Source organism: Nicotiana sylvestris, chromosome 6 (assembly GCF_000393655.2).
Source record: "Nicotiana sylvestris chromosome 6, ASM39365v2, whole genome shotgun sequence".
NCBI classification, from domain to species: Eukaryota; Viridiplantae; Streptophyta; class Magnoliopsida; order Solanales; family Solanaceae; genus Nicotiana; species Nicotiana sylvestris.
Genome location: NC_091062.1, coordinates 64,096,578 through 64,119,891, shown reverse-complemented (window position 1 = coordinate 64,119,891; position 23,314 = coordinate 64,096,578). Strand labels below are relative to the sequence as shown.

Genomic DNA, 23,314 nt, shown 5'->3' with positions numbered 1-23,314 from the left:
TGTCTGTGTTTCATTTTGGTACTGCTGGGTTTCAGTTTAGTATTTCCTGGGTTTCTGTTGTTGGAGTACTGATTGCAATGAGTTCATGGGTTTTCCTGCTTGGTTTTAATCTTTCCTAGGATTTCTGCTATTGTTGGCTACTGGTTTACTGGTTGTTGCTGTAATGTTGTGTGGCTGTGTATGCTACTGCTGTTTTCTGCATTGATCTTCCTCTTCTTCTCTTTGCTTTCCAAATACCAGGTACACAAATTGATACACTGGTTCTTGTAGGCTGAAACTTGAAGCATGAATACAAAGAAATAAAGAGTTGAAGTTTTAAATTCATTGTAGTTGTCTATTTATTTGTATATACATTAGAATACCTATTTCATTAGAATCATGTAAGTGTTTGTTTATGTATAACTGGACATGCCTTTTGTAGTAGTTTAGTGAGAAAACTGCTCATGTATGCTTGGTTAGAAGGATTGATGGTATAGTAATTATTGTTCTGTTACTTCAGTATTATTTGTTAAATAGTATATATCAAAAGCATGTTAGGCCATTTAGATTATTCTTAAATATTCAATAGTTATCTCATTGAACAAATGGCCTGTTTCTGAAACTGGTAGGAACATTGTTTAATTCGATATCATTGGTTAATTTCATGCATGTAAATGGTTTAGGATAAAAAAAATTAGATTTTCAAGTGCTTTCATTCCAGTAGAATGCCACTTTAAATTTGCAGAAATCTGTTAACAAAAATGACACCATTTTTTTTGCAAGCTATGAATATGTGTAGAAACCATTAACTAGACCCTATTGGATTAAGGATGTCCCGGGTCCAGTTTTACCCCATATACGTTGGACCTGGGCCCATAAATAGCAAACGGATCACCCTTATTGCATCATTTTCAGAATTAACGAATCGTATTCGAAACTTAACTATAATAACCCGCAAACATGTAAATAAATTAGGTACTTTTCTTCTTTTATTTTAGAAACGGACGGAAATAGAAAAACATAGTTACTATAGGACGATCCTTTAAAATAAAATGAGGCGTGCCTCGCCAGAGAAATCACAAGTTGCGAGGCCCTCGATAAAAAGACATAATAAATGGATAGACTCCGGGATCGACCGCTTAGTGAACTCCATGGTCCTTCCCCAAAAATAACAATACGCTAGTCTCTTTAGGACGCGTCTTTAATAAATTACGTCCTTAAATACGGGTGTGCATTTATGTAACCCAAATCTCAATCTCAACGGAGTCGAAACGTGTCAATAACCACGAGTACATTGATTGTGACGAGGTTCGAGATACGTTTTCACAACGTTGCAATTCCTTGTTAAAATAACAATAATAATAATAATAAAAGCGGTAAAAGAGTCATAACTTGCACCAAGTGCATAATTGTTAAAATCAGATAAATAAACCGAATATAACAGTTGAGCGACTGTGCTAGAACCACGGAATTCGGGAATGCCTAACACCTTCTCCCGGGTTAACAGAATTCCTTATCCGGATTTCTGGTACGCAGACTGTAATATAGAGTCATTCTTTTCCTCGATTCGGGATTAAAATTGGTGACTTGGGACACCCTAAATCTCCCAAGTGGCGACTCTGAAATAATTAAACCAATCCCGTTTCGACTGTCCTTTAATTGGAAAAAACTCCCTACGCACCTCGCGGTGCCGGAAAAAGGAGGTGTGACAGCTCTGGCGACTCTGCAGAGTTTAAACCTTCACTTTACTGTGACAAAAATGAATCCAGAGGACGTGTAAACATGAGGTATGTTCTGCTGCATGAAAAAAGAATCCAGGTTCTTCTCCCAAAAATAAGTCCTTCACTTCTCCGAGAGAACTTCTCAATATGATGCCTCTATCCTTCCTCCCCTGAGTGTTAGAACCGTACAAAAGTTTTTGTCTGCTTATTCTTGACGTGTTGCTTTGCTTGAAGATGCACATTTTCTATATTTTATGGGTATTGCATCAATATACCTGGTTGTAATCGCTACCTATGGTTGATTGTAGATTCTTTTTATGTCCTCTTTTGCATATGTTGTACAATCCTACCATTTTGTATGATGTATCGAAAAGCCTACTGGTTATGATAGTCCAATTTCTTATATATAGATGGAGCACTGTTCGATTGGCAGCAGAACACTTGGAAATAAAAACAAGCAGAATGCTTAATATGTTGGGCCTGTGCGATAGCACGGGCAATCTTCATCTAGTACATCTCCAAGAACCTAGTTAATACGAAAACAAAAGGATGGCTTTCTCAGCTCTCTGTACCTGCAATCTAACTGGTTATTGACATAGCATTTTAAATTATTGCCTACGATCCTTTTTGCAGAGAAATAAATAGCTTTTGTGGTTGCTTTAAATAACTGGAGGCATCTTTGCTCCGCTTCAAAATCAAGTAGTGCCCTCAGACATTGTCTTGCTTTTCCTCAGAATCTATCTGCCAAATGATGCTATTCAAGAAATAAAACTTCATGACTTTTCAGCATCCATACGTTCAATCACACGCCGTGCTTCTTCCTCTGTACCAGGGACGACATTCCTAATCCGCTTACCATTTTTCAGTGAATCTTGTTGGACAGTGAAAGTGAAATAGAAATTGTTTGAAACCTGAAAAAGAAAAGCATGGTGCAACTAATCAGCAGAGGTTTTAAAACAATGAAATGAATCTATCTGAATAGTAGAGCACAAGTCACAACATGAATTTTGTAAATTCTATCTCCCCCTCTAACTTTTTCTTTTATCCTTCCTTTTTTCCCCCACTATAGTCATCGACTGTTCCCTAATTTGGTTTTTTATCACGGTCATTTTCAGCAAATCTAATCACCTAACACTTGCTACTTCTCAATAAAATAAAATAAAAAGCGGGTCCAGCCATTGCTTTCCCTGTTAATATCAACGACCTTAACCATAACAGAATGGTCATCCAATATATATCTTCCCCAAAGTTCCACAAGTCTTAAGTATGTTTTAACATAATAATATCACTATTCCAAGTGTTTGACCAATATACTGAATGGAAGTTTCTGCAATAGATATGCACTTCTCTTAGTTTATAAACAATGGAAACATGGAGAATAAGACGACAAATCAACACAGAACCACTCACTCGACCTTGAAATGCGCCCTTTTCTAGCATCCTATCTGTCTTTACCAAGTGTATTTGGCATGCCAGTACCGGACTTTTGTTTGTGGCGAAGTTTGAACTCATGACATGCACCTAACCCACACATTACGCTCTGGGCTTTTACCACTAAGCTAAAGCCCTGAAGGCCCACAGTTTAGTGTTGATTTGGTTGTTACCATTTAATCAATAATTAAGATGTTAAGAAAATAGACCTCGGGTCTAACTCTACCCAAAAGCTAGTTCATGAGGTGTGGATTGTCCAAAACTATATGAGACAAAGTCCATTCCCTTAACATGTGAGATACTCCAACATCTCCTCATTCCAATTGTAGTATAGATAACATAACATGGGTGTCCAACACCAGGAAACACAACAATAAGAAATCAGGCTAGCTCTAATACCATATTAAGAAAATGGACCTTCAGCTCATATCAACCTCAAATGCTAGCTTTTGAGGTGAAGATTGTCCAAGACCATATAAAAAGACCAACGCATTTCCTCAACTAATGTGGGACACTCTAACAAAGAAAATACATGTTTCTCCCAAACATATGTAATACATCGGTTAAACACTTTTTCTAATCATATAACCAAAAAACAAACTTAAGGCATTAGCAGACAAGATTAGCTAAACGCCTAAACCTTTAAGTTGGTAGACTGAAAACCAATAGACCAAAATTTCCTCACAAGTGAGTCATAAGGGAGGTTTCATTTGGTTTTTGATGGAATAAATACCAGATCCATCTTGTCAGAAGGTAGAAGAGTTAATAAGACCAGATTTACTCATCAAAAAATAAGACTAGATTTGCTAACAACAATAATTGATGGACAAAAAGGAAATATCGTAGGCAATGATGGACTATTTTGAAGGAAAACTCAATTTCGAGAACAAGCATTTTCTCACGTAAGAACTAATTACATGCATGAAAAAAGTTGATAGTTCAAATAACCTACAAAATAAAGATTAATAAACTTTAGATGATCCACATAAGGCACTAATATCAATAATATCAATACAGCAATATGTTATTCTATAGAGTGCCAATGCTCACCTCACTAGAACGCAACTCCGGCCGCATAACATGAGCTATCACTTCTACATTAATCAGAGGCCTACACAAATTCTCTAGTTCTGTGTACAAAACACATGATTTGAGGCGGAGAAAATTTCCCACATCGACCTGCATCAGCAGATTAAGAGTTAAATCTCATCAACATAATTATACTTAAGTGCAGAAACTTAGCTTGAAACATACTCCATTGAGTGTTTGCTATAATGAATGGTATGTAATGAAAAACACCCTATCCCATTGCTTTTCCTTAATTTTGATGGATCTTTGGGTAATTATTCAAGTGCGAATATTACCAGTAAAGGTCAGGCGATCACCGCTAGGCTGCAAGCAAACAGCCACATACACATTAGAGATTGTAAAAGATTGGTCAGAACCCTACTGAATACCTTCTTTACTTCCACTTCAAAGTGGCTGTTAACACAATTAAACTACTTCTAAAATGGTCTATTAGTTTTAGCAGAAACTTTAGCACATCCAAATAGAGTACTTTCTCAAGCATCTAACCAAGGAAAAAAGAAAACCTCAATGTTGGAGATTCACTTATTTCAATATAAAAACTACAGTTTGATATCACAAGGAATATCATGTATTCTAGGTAGATCAAAATTTTTACAATTTTATTTAATCTCTTCAGATATTACATCTCAGTAGCAGTGTAGTGTTAACTGAATAGATAGATGCTCAATCCCATAAAACAGTAAACCTTTTGTGTCTCCAAAAATCAGAGGGTGCCGCTACTTCACCGCTCAACATATGCATCAACTCGAATTACCAATTCCCAGAGGATGATGCTAGGTGTTCACTTGGTTAATAGGATCACGTGGTATACTATTGGGAGTTCTTCGAAATTTACACTACAACACAGGGTATTGCACCCACATAGCCACCCTTTTCAATTTTCACCGGCATAGCCAACATTATTTTGCGATAGTGTTTATACATCTTTATATATTATTATACAATACTATACGCTTATTTTAAAACAATACATAACCTTGTATAAACATGTATAATAGTGTATCAGAGGTGTTTATACACTGTTATATATTATTAGTGTATATACATTATTATACAGTGTTGATACAAATTGCTACATACTGTTCGAAGAAAAAGTTGTTCTGTCAAGAACATAAAAATAAAAAATAATTCACTAAATGACTTCAAATATTATATAGACTAAAACTAAATATTTTGTAGTATTGCAATTTCTAGTTCTTCTCTTTGCCTACAATGTTTCTATTACTGTCAAGAAAAAGAATGAATGATGCAATTGCAAAATTCTTTTTCTTTCTCTCATGGTTACCCTACGGTTTGACCACTTACATTATCTTATAACAGTGATCACCTTGAATCAAACTACTTAATGATCAAAAAAAAAAAAACCTCATTGAATGAATGGATAAGTTTGACCACTAACATTATCTTTATAATCAAATGGTGTTTCTTAAAACAAGTCAATTAAATTGTCGTATATCGTTATTCATCAGCCATAAAAAACCGAACATTTTACCTTGTTTTCTCAAAAGATACTCATTAAAAGGGTAAGAAATGAGGTTAGGAGAAAATCAATGGACTATTTCCAGTTCACTTGTATTTAAACCCAAGGAACAAAAATAGAAAAAAGTAAATAGATGTGCTTCCCTATCTCATTTTGCACCCTACTTCCATTAACGGGTTGATGTAGCAAGGAAAAAGAAGGTTATTACATCTTGATGGGAACCTCTCAGCCAATTCGTGAAAGAAAATTCAACCCCATTGTACCTTAAAGTTCTGTTACATAAAAGATAAGATACCTAACATAACCTTACTTTGTACTAATAGGTGCGTGACGAACGGATAGGTCGTTTGAGTACTAGCCTTAATTTCAGTGCTCCTAGACCTCCCATAGCTTCATTTGATGTTTTTATTGATTTGAGTGCGTGATCCGTGTCGTATTCCGAAAAGCTTTTACGTAAAATTTTAAAGAAAATGAGATTTTTGACTTAAAATGAGGCTATAGTTGACCACAGTCAATATTTTTTGGTAAACGACTTCAGATCGTTGTTCTGACGATTCCGGTAGGTTCGTATGAGAGTTTTGGGCTTGTACGCACGTTTGGTTGGGGTCCAGGGTGACTCGAATGCATTTCGGCGCATTATGTGAAAAATTGTGAAAATTAAGTTTTCAAGTTGAAATGTTGAGTTTTGATGATCGATTCTTGTTATTTGATGTTATTTTGATGATTTGAGGTAGCGAGCAAATATTTAGGATGTTATTACACTTGTGTGCATGTTTGGTTTGGAGCCTGAGGGGCTCAAGTGAGTTTTGGACGTGTTACAGATGACTTTGGGAGTGCCGGTGTACAGCAGTTGCTGGTGCAAGCCTGTAGATATGGCTTGCATTTGCGAGCATCGCTTTTGTGGCCAAATGATCGCTTTTTGTGAAAGGCACTAGGATTGGGGAACTTCACATTTACGAAGGAACCACATTTGCGAAGGCTGGAAAATCGCAAATGCGGCTGGAGTCTCGCATTTGCAACTCTAACAACCTTGGGGGCAGCTTCCCAAAAACGAAGCTTAGTTCGCATTTGCGGAGGGAGGGGCCTTCGCTAATGCGAAGGTTTTGTCGCATTTGCAACCTCTGTGCATCTGATGCACTAACTGCTTTTATGAGTGAACAAGAGTTCGCAATTGCGACATCTGCAACTGGATAAAAGGAGGGAAAAATCGGGACTTAGCTCATTTTACACCATTTCTCAATCCTAAACACTCTAGAGGCTATTTTTGAAGAACTTTTTCTCCCCAATTCATTAGTAAGCATCTCTAACTACTTTTCAATCAATTTCAATTACTTTTCATGAATGCTTAACATCAAAACTATGAATATCATGGTAGAAATTAGGGATTTTAGGTAGAATTTAGGAATTTTATCAAATTGAGATTAGACCTCAAATTGAGGTCGGATTTCGAAACAAATCACATAAACGGACTCGAGGGTGAAGGTAATCGAATTTTGGTCCGAATCTTGAATTTCGACCAAGCGGGCCCGGGGTTTACTTTTGTTGACTTTTTAAAAAATGATCACAAATGAATCCTTTTCACTCGGGGTGGTTTCTAAAGCTTGTTTTGAATTATTTGATCGATAATTGGCTAGATTCGGTTTGTTTGGAGGCTTGTCCGAAAGAATAAGCCGTGATTGATTGTGATTTTGTTGCCGAAAGAAATTTTGACGTTGGTACCAGGAGAGTATCGAGAGGTATTTAGCAGCTACCTCAGTGATTCGAGGTAGAGTTGCATTCTATTCGCAGACCTTGGAGTCATTTTCCTATTTCTTGTATTGTTTCCTTTTATTTCGGACAATGATGTATTTCTTTCAAACCTTGTATTTAGGTGGATCTAGACGCTCATGTACTTATGACACCAAAATCTTGGGATGGTTTATGTTATGTCTTTGATCAGTCATTAGATAGCTACTGCTTTTCTTTTTATATTATCTGTTTATGTCGGTTTACCTGGCATTCGGTGTCAAGCGCCATCACGGCCCCACGGTTGGGATTTCGGGTTGTGACAAGTTGGTATCAGAGCACTAGGTTGCCTAGGTATCACAAGTCATGAGCAAGCGTAGTAGAGTCTAGAGGATCGGTACGGAGACGTCCGTACTTATCTTCTAGAGGCCAGTGTTTTGGATAGCGTGCGTCGACAAATAGCGACGAGGGTCCGCTTCACTGAGGCGAGAGGCGAGCAGCGAAGCGCTCGCCTTTTTGCTGTGAAGCGACAATTTATACAAAAAAATAAAATATTCTATATATAACTAAAAACTCAAATAGCAATAATAATATATTAATAAATATATCAATTTTAAAAAATTTAAAACTCAATATATAGCTATAGTAGATTCATACTAACAAGCAACATCTATTCTTCTTCAAGCTAATCCTAAGCTATATCATTTCTTTTATTACAATCGGATGACGCCATTTCAATACTGTTTTATAGGAAAAAATTATCAAGTCAATATGCAATTAATTCTAACTCTTTAACCGAAAAAAAGGAGGAAACTTCAGAGCGGAAAAAAGAAAAAAAGAAGAGAAGAAGAACTGAAGAAGCTCTCTGAACTGAAGAAAAGACATGAGTGCAGTAGCAGTGATAAAAAACAGAGCCAAAAAAAAAGAGAAGAAGAAGAAGAAAAAGGAAGAAAAAACAGAGTAACACAGACTCTGTTATGTTGTAGCAGCAGCGATAAAAAACAGAGCCCAAACAAAAAGAAAGACAAAGAAAAGAAAAAGGAAGAAAAACGGAGTAACATAGTGATGCTCTGTTCTGTTGCAGCAGCAGCGATTAAAAACAAAGCCCAAAACAAAAAGAAAGAAGAAAAAAGGAAAAAAAATTGGACAGAGTCACAGAATAGAAACTCGAAGAAAGAAGAAAGAAGAAATGAGATGAAGAGAAGCATACCTAATGAAGAAAGAAGAAAGGAAATCGTTGGTCTGAATGAAGAGAAGCATACCTGATGAAGAAAGAAGAAAGGAAATCGCTGGTCTGCTGTAGGTTTGCTGTCGAGTTGAAGGAGAAAGAGTAAAGAAATCGCGAGCCCTAATTTTTTGTTTTAACAGATCGCTGCTACTGCCTTCTTCTTTTCTTTTTTGCAAAAAGCGACGCTACATCTCGCCTCACGCTACAGGTCGCCACACGCTACAAAGGCAAAGGCGCTCGCTTTTTGAAAACGCTACGCCACACAGTAAAATAGCGATGGCAGCTCGCATCGCCTCGCCTCACGCTATTAGCGCTGACGCGAGCGCTATTTACAACACTGCTAGAGGCTATAAGGCTTTAGGAAATTTCGCTTCTTTCTTACTTCGTCGTGCGACTATATTCTATTGCTGAAGTTTGAACCATTCTAATCTTGTTCTCTCACAGATGGTGAAGACACGCACATCATCCATAGCCGATCAGGAGACGAAGCCCCAGGTCACAACCACTACTAGGGGTCGGGGCAGAGGTAGAGCTAGAGGCAGAAGTAGAGGCTGAGCTCAACCTAGAGCACGCGCAGCAGCAAGCCTCAATTAGAGCAGGATGAGGAGGTCCATGTTCAGACTGCGCTAGTTGGACCAGCTCAGGTCCCAGAGGCGTTCGTTGCCATCCCAGTACTTCACGACGCTCTAGTCCGTCTAGTAGGCCTTATGGATAATGTGGCCTAAGCCGGTATGATCCCTATGGCTAGGGGAGGAGCCCAGACTCCCGCCACTTACACACCAGAGCAGATGGCTCACAAATATCTGACTCCGGCAGTTCCAACAGTTGGAGCAGTTCAGCCTATTATTGCTACTCAGTCCGGTGAGGGACCAACTATGTCATCCGAGGGGCGAAGAGGTCGGACAAGTTCACCAAATTGTTCCCTATTCGCTTTAGTGGATCACCTTCTGAGGACTCCCAGGATTTCTTGGACCGTTGCCATGAGGTATTGCGCAACATGGGTATCGTGAAGTCCAATGGAGTCGACTTCGCAGTGTTTCAGATGCACGGTTCTGCCAAGAGGTGGTGGCAGGAGTATGTTCGAGGCAGACCAACAGGTTCACATTGGTTCACAGCCACTCACTTGGGATCAGTTCTCATAGCTAATCTTGGAGAAGTTCATCCCTTTTACTATGAGAGAGGACTACCGCAGCGAGTTTGAATGCCTTCAGCAGGGGTAGCATGACTGTTACCTAGTACGAGACCAGATTCGTGGATTTACAACCTCTTGCAGAAATATAGGGTAAGACAGCATACAATAGACCGTTATGGTCTGGCCCTTCCCCGGACCCCGCGCATAGCGAGAGATTAGTACATCGGGCTGCCCTTTATCTCTCCATGTAGTCGTCTTGATCCCTATTGAGAGGGAGAGGGTAAGGAGATTTATAGATGGCTTTACTTATGGTATCATGCTGTAGATGGCTAGAAAGACTAAGGATGATATTCCCTTCACCTGAGTTGTGGAGATTGGCGGGCGAATAGAGAGGATTCGTGGTCAGGGTAGAGAGGCAACATATGAGAAGAGGCCTCATCATTTTGCTAGTTTTAGTGGTTCCTCGTCTGGAGGCAAGGGTTCATTTGGTAGCGGGCATCCCAATAGGTCGATTCAGGTAGCGCTCCAGGTATCCTGAGCAGCTAGCATACAACACATTTTCAGCTCCGATTAGTGCACCTCCGATTCAGAGTTATCAGGATGGTTATTCAGGTTGTCAGTTATAGGGTCAGCAGTCATATCAGCCGAGGACTTGTTATACTTGTGGAGATCCAAGGCACATTGCGAGGTTTTGCCCTAGGTCACAAAGCAGCATGCCACAGCGGGATACTCGTGCCATGGTTCCAACACCGGTTACTCCACCCACTCAATCAGCTAGAGGCGAGGTCAGGCAGCCTGAGGTAGTGGTCAAGCCATTAGAGGTGGAGGCCAGCCAGCGAGAGGTCGTCCAAGAGGTGGAGGTCAAACTGGTGGGACTCAGCGTCGTTTTATACATTCCCAACTAGACCCGAGGCAGAGTCGTCTGATGCGATCATCACAGGTATTGTTTTGGTTGGTAATAGAGATGCCTCAATTTTATTTGATTCGGGCTCCACTTATTCGTATGTGTCATCCTATTTTGCTTCATATTTGGATGTGTCTCGTGATTCCTCGAGTGCTCCTGTTTATGTGTCTATGCTTGTGGGGGATTCTATTGTGGTTGATCGTTTTTATCGCTCATGTGTGGTCTCTATCGGGGGTTTTGAGACTAGGGTAGACCTTTTATTACTCAGTATGGTAGACTTTGACATGATATTGGGTATGGACTGGTTGTCACCATATCATGCTATTCTGGATTGTCACGCTAAGATCGTGACGTTGGGAATGCCGGGATTGCCAAGGTTGGAGTGGAGAGGTTCATTGGGTTATGTTCCCCGCAGGGTGGTGTCCTTTCTGAAGGTATAGCGGATGGTTGAGAAGGGGTGCTTGGCATATTTAGCCTTTGTGAGGGATGTTAGTGCTGATACTCCTACCATGGAGTTAGTTCCGGTAGTGAGAGATTTTTCTGATGTGTTCCCCCAGACCTACCGGGCATGCTGTCCGACAAGGATATTGATTTCGGTATTGACTTGGTGCCGGGCACTCAGCACATCTCTATCCCACAATACCGCATGGCACTAGTAGAGTTGAAAGAATTAAAGGAACAACTTTAGGAGTTGCTTGATAAGGGTTTCATCAGACCTAGTGTTCGCCTTAGGGTGCTCGAGTTCTATTTGTAAAGAAGAAAGATGACTCTATGAGGATGTGTATTGACTACAAGCAACTGAACAAGGTTACAATCAAGAACAAGTATCCACTACCGCGTATTGATAATTTGTTTGACCAACTTTAGGGTACTAAGGTATTCTCGAAGAATGACTTAAGATCGGGATACCATAAGTCAACAACCTTTATGCACTTGATGAACAGCGCATTCCAGCCATACCTTGATTCCTTCGTCATCGTGTTCATTGATGACATATTGGTGTATTCTCGCAGTCGGGAGGATCATGAGCAGCACTTGAGGATTGTGCTCTAGACTTTGAGGGAGAAGAAGCTCTATGCTAAATTCTCCAAGTGTGAGTTCTGGTTGGACTCAGTTGCCTTTTTGTGCCAGGTTGTATCCTCCAATGGCATCAAGGTGGATCCGAAGAAGATTGAGGCAGTTCAGAACTGGCCTAGACCTGCATCATCTACAGGGATATGATGTTTCTTGGGTTTGGCAAGTTATTATTGCCGTTTCGTGGAGGGTTTTCCATCCATCGCATCTCCTTTGACTAGATTGACCTAGAAGGGTGCTCCTTTCAAATGGTCCGACAAGTGTGAGGCAAACTTTCAGAAGCTCAAGACTGCATTTACTACAGCCCCAGTGTTGGTGTTGCCTACAGGTTCGGGATCTTACACGTGTATTGTGATGCATCGTGCATTGGGCTTGGCGCGATGTTGATGCAGGATGGTAGGGTGATTGCCTACACGTTTCGTCAGTCCAAGGTTCATGAGAAGAATTACCCTGTGCATGATTTAGAGTTGGCAGCCATTGTTCACGTGCTGGAGATTTGGAGGCACTATCTTTATGGCATTCCATGTGAGGTCTATACCGACCATCAAAGTCTCCAATACCTGTTCAAGCAGAAAGACCTTAATTTGCAGCAGCGGAGATGGTTAGAGTTTTTGAAAGACTATGATATAACCATATTATATCATGTGGGTAGACCAATATAGTGGCCGATGCATTGAGTAGGAAGGCAGAGAGCATGGGTAGTTTGGCATATTTACTGGCAGCAGAGAGGCCACTGGCCGGATGTTCAGGCTTTGGCCAAACGGTTCGTGAGACAGCCGGGTTCTTGCTTGTATTGTGGCACAGTCGTCGTTATTGGAGCGTATCAAGGCTCGCCAGTTTGATGATCCGCACTTATTGGTGTTGAGGGAGATGGTGCAACAGGTGGTGCCAAAGAGGCCGTGATCGGGCATGATGGTGTTATGCGGCTTCAAGGCCGGATTTGTATTCCGAATGTTGATGGGTTGAGAGAGTTGATCCTTGAGGAGGCTCACAGTTCGCGCTATTCCATTCACCCATGTGTCACGAAGATGTACCGTGACTTGAAACAGCACTATTGGTGGCGGAGAATGAAGAAATATATTGTAGCTTATGTCTCTTGGTGTTTGAATTGTCAACAGGTGAAGTACGAGCATCAGAAACCGGGTGGGTTGACTCAGAGATTGGAGATACCAGAGTGAAAGTGGGAGCGCATCACTGTGGATTTTGTGGTAGGCTTACCACGGAGCTTGAGGAAATATGATGCAGTCTGGGTTATTGTGGAACGGTTGACTAAGTCCGCACACTTCATTCCGGTGATGACTTCTAATTTTGACGATTCCGGTAGGTCTGTATGACGTTTTTGGACTTGTACGCACAATTGGTTGGGTCCGGGGTGACCCGAGCGCATTTCGGTGCATTATGTGAAAAATTGTGAAAATTGAGTTTTCAAGTTGAAATCTTGAGTTTTGATGATCAATTCTTGTTATTTGATATCATTCTGATGATTTGAGGTAGCAAGCAAGTTATTAGGATATTATTACAATTGTGTGCATGTTCGGTTTGAAGCCCGTGGAGCTCGGCTGAGTTTTGGAGGTGTTACAGACGTTTTTTGGACTGTTGGTGTTCAACCGTTGCTGGTGCAAGCCTGCAGATCTTGCTTCTGCGGCCAAATGATCACATTTGCGAAAGGCACTGGGATTGGGGAACTTCACATTTGTGAAGGAACCGCATTAGCGAAGGCTGGGAAGTCGCAAATGTGGCTGGAGTCTCGCATTTGCGACTCTGACAACCTTAGGGGCAGCTTCGCTTTCGCATTTACGGAGGGAGGGATGCGAAGATTTTGTCGCATTTGCGACTTCTGTGCATCTGATGCACAGACCGCTTTTGCGATCAGTGTCTCGCATTTGTGGACATCTGCAACCGGGTAAAAGAGGAAAAATCGGGACTTAACTCATTTTACACCATTTCTCAACCCTAAACAGTCTAGAGGCGATTTTTGAAGAATTTTTTCTCCCCAAATTCATTGGTAAGCATCTCTAACTAGTTTTTAATCAATTTTAATTACTTTTCATGAATTGTTAACATCAAAACTACTAATTTCATGATAGAAATTAGGGATTTTGAGTAGAATTTAGGAATTTTATAAAATTAAGATTTAGCCCTCAAATAAAGGTTGGATTTCAAGACAAATCACATAACCAGGCTCGGGGGTGAATGAGGTAATCAGGTTTTGGTCCGAATCTCAAATTTCAACCAAGCACGTCCGGGTTGACTTTTGTTGACTTTTTTTAAAAATGATCAAAAATTCAAAATTGAACCTTTTTTTCATTCGTGGGTGGTTTCTAAAGCTTGTTTTGAATTGTTTGATCGATAATTGGCTAGATTCGGTTGGTTTGGAGGCTTGTTCGCAAGGAAAAGCCGCGATTGATTGTGATTTTGTTGCGGAAAGAGATTTTGATGTTGGTACCGGCAGAGTCCCAAGAGGTACTTAGCAGCTACCAGTTAGTGATTCGAGGTAGAGCTGCATTCCATTCGCAGACCCTGAAGTCATTTTACTATTTCTTGTATTGTTTCCTTTTATTTCGGACAGTAATGTATTTCTTTCAAACCTTGTATTTAGCTGGATCTAGACGCTCATGTACTTGTGACACCAAAATCTTGGGATGGTTTATGTTATGTCTTTGATCAGTTATTAGATAGGCTTATCTGGCATTTGGTGTTAGGCGTCATCACGGCCCCGCGGTTGGGATTTCGAGTCTTGACAAGGTGTGAGAGTGCAGACTGACTTTTCCTTTTTAAAATAAAAAAGAAATGCCAAGATCATGAAAATAAATAGATACATGAAGGTTTTTGGGTGTAAAACTTGGGGGAAAAGAATGAAATTTGTGCAAAAGAATAATCTATGTTCACTTCTTAAGAAGTACTGCCAAGATGCAGGAAAAAGAAAACACTACAAAATGACGAGAGAGGTGGTCGTCAATGGTTTTAAAAGGAGAAGGGAAATGGGAGCTGCTAATGAGGGTTTTTCAAAATATATACAAAAGGGTCCAAACCGGGTAAGGATTATAAATATGGGCCTGTTTTGGTTGTAAGATTGGACCAGCTGATCCAGAGTGTAAAAATTCCTATATTATTTGTGATTCAAATTTACTTTCACACACAATATGCATCAATGATTGAACTCTGTTCCAAATTTCAAGAGAATATTGCCGGGTATTCACTTGCTTAGTGGGGATCACGTATCCTATTTGTAATCCCATAAATACCTTACGAGACTCAGTATGTGGGATCATAAAGCATCTGACTTCCACATACAAGCCAAATATCAGATGCTGAATCCTGATTATAAGAACTTCACAATCCCTTCATTGTTTCATGTAACATCTTTTTATAAACATCTTCTCATGAAAAATTAACTACATTCTCGACATACTATCAGTATAAGGAACATAACCCCCCCCCCCCCCGACACACAAAAACAAAATAAAAAGAGAGAGAGAGTAAACTATTGCAAGGTAAAATGTTTATTCAAAAATATTGTAAATAGTTGTGTAGAATTAGTTCGGCATTAGATGTAATGGAAGTAAATTAATGGCGAAAACTTACGGCTTTTGCAGGTATAAGATGGAGATGTGACTATATTTAACTTTTGTAATTCTGCAAAGAAGAATGACTAAGAAAGGTGTAGAACTCACATACTATGCCTATAACAAAATATGACTATAGTCATGCCGACTAGGTAGATGTTGTATTGGGGATGAAAGATTTGACAATTTCTACAGAAACATAATACACTCATAGTTCAGATGACCATATAACCGACTGAAACTAATTCGGATAATGTAGATGTAAACTATTCTTTCTTGGCTTTATGTATTGGGTTGAAAATGACAGAGTTTTCGGTACAAGATTACTTTAATAAACATTATATACTACTCACTCTTGTAGAGGGATTTGGATACGAAGGTCAAACTAATAATTTCCGGTGTAAGAATTGGAAAAAAGATTTCCAAGTTTTTTGAAATAAAATTTGCTTACTTGGAGATTACATCAAAAGTATTATAAGTCATGATAATTAGTCATTTAAATTATTAACCATAAAATTTTGAATAGTTAGAAATAATTACAATATCGTGGTCAAAGAAGACCCTTTTAAACTCTCCAAATAGTAATAATGCCACATAAAAATGGAACGGAGGTAGTATTCAATTTGATTAATTTAGAAATCATACATAAGGAAAAGGTGGGCCTCCAGAGGAGAAAGAATGAACAGTCTACAAACTTTTGGTCCCATTAGAATGAAACAGACATTGAATCACTAGAACTTTGTTAGGAATGTACTGTTTGATGTATTTAGTATCAAAATCACTGTTTTTATCTATCCTACGCTCAACCTTTTAATTTAGATCCAAGAAAAATTAAATGTAAGGAATAGTGTGACGATATTTTTTTTGAGATGGTAACATATAGTGTGACGATATTTATTTGAGATTGAATAATAGGGTGACTATATGCTAAAAGGTAACAGCTAAACTTACAGGTTTCAAGAAATCAACATGATCAACTTCCACAAAGCAAGGTGCACTGCCTGCAAATGCATAAGCTGTTGCATAAGCCAGCTCAAAAGCTCTCCGCATCAAGAATCCTCCAAAAATTCGTCCATGGATGTTTCGCTGCTGTGGCTGGCAAATCAAAGAGTTCTGAAGACAAGTATCCTTCATTAAAATGCTGTCTCTATCTGCCAAAGCAGGCATATCACAAAAGATTCGGCCCTCAGCCAGCAACTCGTTTAGCCCTTTCACTTCCTCACCCTGAATTTTCTTCTTCTGTTCCCCTTTTTTAATCTTTCTCATTTTGTTTCTTTCTTCTGCTTCTTCCCTGAGAAGCTTTTCTTTTTCAGTTTCAGGCGAAATCTGATTAATTGGAGCTGATTTTCCAGTCTTAGAGTCTCGGGCCACAAAAGTGAAGTTTGCAGTTAGAGCTAATGACTGTGAGGTTCTGGATGTTTCTGCAAGAAATGTTCCATGTCATAGGAGACAATAACCACCAAATACAGAGGCAATGAAGCATGAGTGCATGACATAGAAAGCTATCAAAACTCGGTCCTTTTAAAACAAGAGGTTTACACAGAAAAAACTCTGAGAAACCTAGCCTTTCCAAGAAATATCTTCTATCACAATCAAATAATTTTGTTGTTAAATTTTAAAAAATCATAAGGCACGTAAGCCTGCAATACTGTAATACACTACTGCATTTTCCAGCAGAAATGGAATACTGAAACAAATTCCTTCTTATTTATGAATACCACAGAGCTTTTAAAAGTGAAAGATACAAACAAGGATAAGCCTCATGGTGTTTTAAGCGAAAAGCGAGTTGCACACTTTTCGAAGTGAAGGGTACCATTTATGGAATATATAAAAGGTCTAAAATATATGATTTTAGTACTTATAGCACAAAACTGCTACAATACTTGCTAAATTTCAGCTTCTAGAATACAATAATGAAAATAGTAATCCAACATCAGTAAATTGTAATTTCGACAAGGCCACTGCAAGATAACGTCAATCTCAAATTTAGCTTTCAATTTTCATCTAATCAATTCAAAAAAAAAATTGGCATCATTCAGTTTTTTATTTAATTTCTTTAATAACTCTACTAAGAGAGTAGATTTGAGAAGAGGGCGAAAAAAGCCTGAAAACTTAAAAAGAGGAAGAAGATTACTAGCTTACTAGGAGAAGAAGAGAGGGTGATTGCTCTAGATGAAAACTGAAGAAAGAAGCAAATGGCTGTTAATAGTAATGTGATATCAATTAAACGATAAACAATGACACAAAAGTTAGTACTCCCTCCATTCCAAATTGTGAGGATGCACAGGAGAAAAATCTTTGTTTTTAACAACGATACAATGAGCCCTATATATAATACATATTCTACTCCTACTATATATAGGACTAGAACATATTCTACTCCTACTACATATAGGACTAGGAATATTTACACATAACTATCTAACACTCCCCCTCAAGTCGGTGCATACAAATTATATGTACCGAATTTGTTACATATGTAACTAAATACGAGGACCAGTGAGGGACTTGGTAAAAATATCTGCAAGCTGATCATTCGACATACAAAGCCACTAGACTCCCCCTAAGCAACAAAACCAAGTGGTTGCTGATAAACAGAAGTTGGCCGAAAGGTCGCTGGAAAAATTTGAAAATAGTAAGACTAAGCCGAATTCCACACTACAAAATAGGTTCTAAAACACCACCAGAAAACAGAAACTTTTTGTGGAAATTACTATTCACACCGGGAAATCACTATTCACGCCGGAAAAACAAAAGTTGTCAGAATTTGATGTAATTATGGGTAGACTCCGAATCACTAGACGAGTTGTCCTGAAGAAGTTTTGTCAAAAAGTGGCCGGAATGGCTCGCACGCGCCGGAAAAGTTATTGTAGCTCACTGGAACCTAGTTCTGGCGACGCATGACTTTCTGCCGGAGCGATTGACTGGGGTTTTGTCGCCCGACTTTTCCGAACAAGATAGTAGTGTTGGTTTTCGCACAACACTTACTGATAAGGAGATAACGCAAATCAATCTTGAGTGGTCAACCGGAAAGACGCACAGTAACTGACTTTTCTATTCAGATGGGACTGGAATTTCTGGGATTTGGTTGCACAAGGGTTTATGGTGGTACTGGTATATGCACAGTACCACTGTAGCGGTGATGAACCCTGGGAACAAAACGAAGTTGCCGGAAAATTGCACGGCGATGAGATCTTTCTACCCGGATGTTGCTGGAATGACGCACAATGATAATTATCTCGCTGAAGCTCGGATACCATGTGAGAATACATGGGAGAAAAATCTATTTTTCTTAACAACGATACAATGAGCCCTATATATAATATATATTCTACTCCTACTACATATGGGACTAAGACATATTCTACTCCTACTATATATGGGACTTGGACATATTCTACTCCTATTATATATAAGACTAGGACTATTTAAACATGACTATCTAACACAATTTATGTGACGTAGTTTGACTCGGCACGCAGTTTAAGAAAAAGAGGAAGACTTTGAAACTGGTTGTTTCAAAAGCTTAAAGGGTAAAAGTTTTTGTGACGCTTTCAATTTGTGCAGCTGTAAAAGCTTCTCATTAAGGGTCAAATTAGCAAAATGAAAAGTTTAAAGTTAAATTGTTTCCAAATATATAATTGTGTTATTCTTATTGGAATGGACTAATAAAGAAAGTGTGTCGCATAAATGAAATGGAGGGAGTACTTACAAGTTACAAGAGTAAAGAGCATTTTCTTCCACAGGAAAAATTCCACAGGGAAGGCCAGTCATGTATGAATTGGTTTACGAAATTGACATTCAAATTACAGTTGATTAAAAACAGCTCAAAAATTTAAGATAAATGTTCACGACCTGAGACCCTGACACTTATGTTTCACTTTTAAAATGCAGTATTCTTAAACGCACCCAAACATCCAGGACACAAGTGATATGGCAAGCATATGAACCCAATGCAACATATAAAAAAAAAGAAGGAGCAGAATTCAATCTCATATTCAAGAACAATAAGTATCTCCTCTGTGTTCTCTAGTGAATCTATACCACTTGCACTCAGGCTTGGCCTTGTTTCTGCAGTTTGTTAATTACAACCCTTCCTGAACTGGCCATGTGGCTCAACAAAATTAACCAACTAGTACCAGTTCATCTTCCATCGTCCCTTTAAGAATTTATTTCTGATTCATGAGTTTTCTTTACAAAAAAAGCTAATAACGAGAACAGTGAAACCATCTTTGTCACCATAATATCACAAGTGGTTTTGCAAATGTGTCTCAGCCCCTTTTTCACATAGCGTTAATGTTTCCAAAGGAGGTCTTCGCTAAAGTTTTATGATATGACAACCTTAATGGATCAGCCTTAAATCAGCACTAGGATAATGTTAACATAAGTTGAAGAAAGAGAACTGAAGGGAATCAAGCAGTTCACAAAGAATCTGATACATGGAAAAAGAACTCCCTTTACTGTGGCTAATATGAAAATCCTGAAAATAATTCAACCCAGTCTAATGTATCTAAATTGACTTCACCCTATGTTTGCACTTGCAGTGTCGAAAAGTATCAAGTTATGTGGGGCTTTAAGAGGAAACACAATTAAAGCAATTGATTTAGTGAAGAGAGATGCATAACAAAAAAAAACAATAATGGAAGAAACAATGGAACGAATAGATAAATTGAAAAGATTACAATTAGAGAAACTTATGAGGTAGAAGACATGTCAATCAAGGTCAAAATCATCTTAAATTTCTGATTCAGATGCAAAGATAAAATTTTAAATATTTCAAATTAATTTACTAGTTTATACTTATGAATTTAATAATGATAAAACCCGCATACAAGGTGTATATAGAAAACCTAGTACCCAATTGCTGGAAGCAAGATGATGCATTGCTAAGCTCTATGTCAATATGACAAATATTCATCTATTTGCAGTTTGAAAATCTCAACTCTAATTGGTGGTATTACCCTTGCATTAGCAAAGCTTTAACCTATAACCACTCAGGAAAGAGTATAGCACTAAATTATTATTAATAATTAACATGAAAGTAGATATGTCATTTCCTAATGACTCTGCATGAAAGCAGGAACAATTTTCCACGAAAATCACAACTTCTGAACTAAGCGAACTATGACTTTTGGAATATACCTGGGGAAGATTGCATCACTTCCAATTGAATCTCCATAGATGACCGACCAACCCATGTCACAGCACCCTCTATTGTAAGATCAGTATCAATACGAATAGGTTTTTTCAGAAGCATCTTGTCCACAGAAGCTGTAACTAGTATCAAGGGCCTAGTAGTACCATCATTACTGGAACAGTGCTGGATTGAAAAGAGAGAAAGAGAATATGAGGACAATACTTCATAAGAGAGGAAATTCTTTGGTTCATGATCAGCCAAAGCAGGCAGCAAGTAGTCAAACTCTGCACTACTGGTGAAGTCCAACGACAAACAGAAGTACATGACTAGCACAACAAAATTCTAATAATAAGAACAATCTTGTGTGATCATAACTGATAAACCAAACACAAACATGATCAAGTCTTAAGTACCCTGATATCATGATCCTGATAGCATTCAAGTCGAAACGTCTTAACTATAAAGATAATGAGCTCAGCTCTAACAGATATGCAATAAGCAGATGCTCAAAGCCTTAAAGAGTACCTTGAAGGATATAGTTCCAGCCAAAGCATCAAGGTCTTCAAGCAACTTTCCCATCCTAATCTCATTCCAGGGGTTCCTATATTGCTCTCTCAGCACATAATCAGAAGAGAATTTGTAAAGAACACTAGTCCTACTCTTAGATGGGGTCTTAGCAATCAAATCAGTTGGTGGAGAAGGATCAACTGGGGCACTTGAAAGTCTCTCAAAGATACTTGATCTTGCTTCCCACAATGCATTTGTCACAGGTGAATGGTACATACCTGGCCACAAACTGATTGGCTTTCTAATTGAAGAACCTGCATCAATGGTATCTAGTGTGGTTGCCACAACTGGGACTGGATCACTATTTTGTCCAACTGAAAATACCCTAGTCTGACACACCATTTGATCACAAAATGAAGTCGGTTTTTCATAATTGGCTAAGCCAAGCAAGAAATTTGAGAATTTGGGACACCTTTTGGTAAAAAAATGCAATCTTGATGATGGGCTCCCCATTTTTTATGGAGATGAAATTACATCAAAGGAATAAATTTTGAGGCAAGATTTTGGGTTTTTCCTGATAGATACAATGGGTAGAAGAAGTGGCAAGAAAGTAGTGTTCTTGTAGGTTTCATTTGATCACACTTGGAGAATCTTTGGTGTATTTTGAGAAAGTTGTAGCTCTCAATTGGAAAGAATAGAGGCCGTTATATTGTTAAATAAAGATTCTTTCAACACCAAATGAGTACTGTCAGATTGTATTGTATTCTGTTGAATTTCCTTCGGCATCAATATTGCTAATCCTTAAATATCTACCCATTTCATATTGGATTATCCTCCAAACTCATCCCTGAAAATTTATGATACCGAATTTTCTTGTTTGGATCATATTGTCTTGTTAAAAATAGGAGCAAAACGATCCCTTATCTTTATCTTTAGATTCAAAATAGTCCTTATTCTTTTATATTGGCACTAATAGTCCTCTTTCTAAGCAAAAGTGGTGCACTTTTGATAAACCCCACCGGTTTCTGTCACTCACTAACGGTAGCACCACTATAACTGTAAAAGAATTTTTCCTCATGGTTTAATATGCCCGATCTTGTACTTTCTCTCCATTCATCAAGGCAATTCTGCCCGTCAATACTTCAAAAACAACAATATACCAGGTGTGACCCTACAAACAGGGTCCAGAGAGAGTGAGGTGTACGCAAATGTTACTCTTATCCCCTATATTTATAGGGCAAAAGTTATTTTTAATAAACTCTCGACTAAAAGAAAATATTTTTTCAAACAAGTTTGAAAAACACAAAAATAAAAAAATAATGATGTAAATACTACAGAATAAAAAAGTAATGACAACAATTAGTAAAGTTAACCAAAGTATAAGAAATATCAGTAGTCATAGGGAGTAGCTAAGGTGCTCTAAACTAGAATCATGCTCCCCCGCATAAAAGAGAGGAATTGCTCGACTACCTAATAACTTTCTACGTTACTTGCTCATTACCTACTAACCTTCTACCCTAATCTTCGATCATAATGCTCTCATATCTTAGTCCTCGGTGAGCTGAAAATGTGTCATGTGCTGTCTAATTACTTCTCCCAAATTCTTTCATGGTCTACCTCTACCTCGTTCTAGACCTATTCCTGTCAATATCTCACACCTCCTCAGTGGGGTATCTGTGCTCCTCCTCTTCACCTAACCAAACTATTTCAGCCTCACTTCCCACCATGGAGGCCACTTCTACCTTGCCACTTATATCTTTATTCCTCGTCTTGCCTCTCTTAATATGCTCACACATCTATATAAGCATCCTTATTTCCGCTACTTTCATTTACTTTCATCTTCTAAGGGCCCGATATACCCCTTTACTTTGGTAAATAATATATTTCTAGCCACAATTGCGCCTATTTTTAATGCTTGTCCACCCCAGCAATTAAAACACCACATGAAAATAATTAACCCAAAACCTCTTTAAAATAGCCAGTGACCCGTAACCTATATGGCATGTCAACTAAATACCATAGAACCCGATTAAAATTAGAAAGAGGGTTATTTTCTCTATTTGATGGTATAAGTTTAAACTTTAATTGTTTACTTATATTATTTTCTGATGTATGTATTGTATTGAAGTGAAAATGATGTCTAGTTTTTTTGTCATTACTCTTAGAGTTTCTGTTTGTACCTTTATAGTTTAGTGTTTGCATGTGCATTTTTCAACTATAGTGGATCTCTATTGTTTATTACATTACAAGGTTGGTTTGGTTAGGTTTCAATTTTTGTATTGTTATTTCTGGTTCAGGGTTTCACGAGTTTTAAAGCTGAATATTATTGTTTTGTCATATC

General features: G+C 38.4%; 1 protein-coding gene across 2 annotated transcripts; it reads right to left on the bottom strand.

Annotated features, from left to right (window-relative positions):
- Nucleotides 1-2,148: 2,148 nt before the first annotated feature.
- LOC104243217 (acyl-coenzyme A thioesterase 2, chloroplastic-like) lies at nt 2,149-21,842 on the bottom strand. Of its 2 annotated transcripts, none has more exons than XM_009798377.2 (5): nt 20,992-21,834; nt 20,472-20,649; nt 16,281-16,750; nt 4,182-4,310; nt 2,149-2,611 (listed from the first exon to the last, which is right to left on the bottom strand). In XM_009798377.2, exons 1-5 carry the CDS (start codon nt 21,484-21,486, stop codon nt 2,474-2,476), a joined length of 1,410 nt encoding a protein of 469 aa, XP_009796679.1. In that variant the 5' UTR covers nt 21,487-21,834; the 3' UTR covers nt 2,149-2,473. The 2 variants fall into 2 exon arrangements, 1 of the variants encoding a protein (XP_009796679.1); XR_011400567.1 differs by lacking the exon at nt 2,149-2,611 and adding an exon at nt 4,386-4,523 and having other exon boundaries at nt 4,223-4,310; nt 20,992-21,842.
- Between the last annotated feature and the right edge of the window lie 1,472 nt (nt 21,843-23,314).

Bases quoted from the DNA above. Each gene is read 5' to 3' on its own strand.
- LOC104243217 (XM_009798377.2), bottom strand. From the start codon at position 21,486: ATGGGGAGCCCATCATCAAGATTGCATTTTTTTACCAAAAGGTGTCCC. The intron at 4,311-16,280 runs GTAAGTTTAGCT...CTGCTGATGCAG, and splicing joins ATGTTGATTTCTTGAAACCT to GTCGATGTGGGAAATTTTCT. The intron at 2,612-4,181 runs GTGAGCATTGGC...TTTCTTTTTCAG, and splicing joins CGGAGTTGCGTTCTAGTGAG to GTTTCAAACAATTTCTATTT.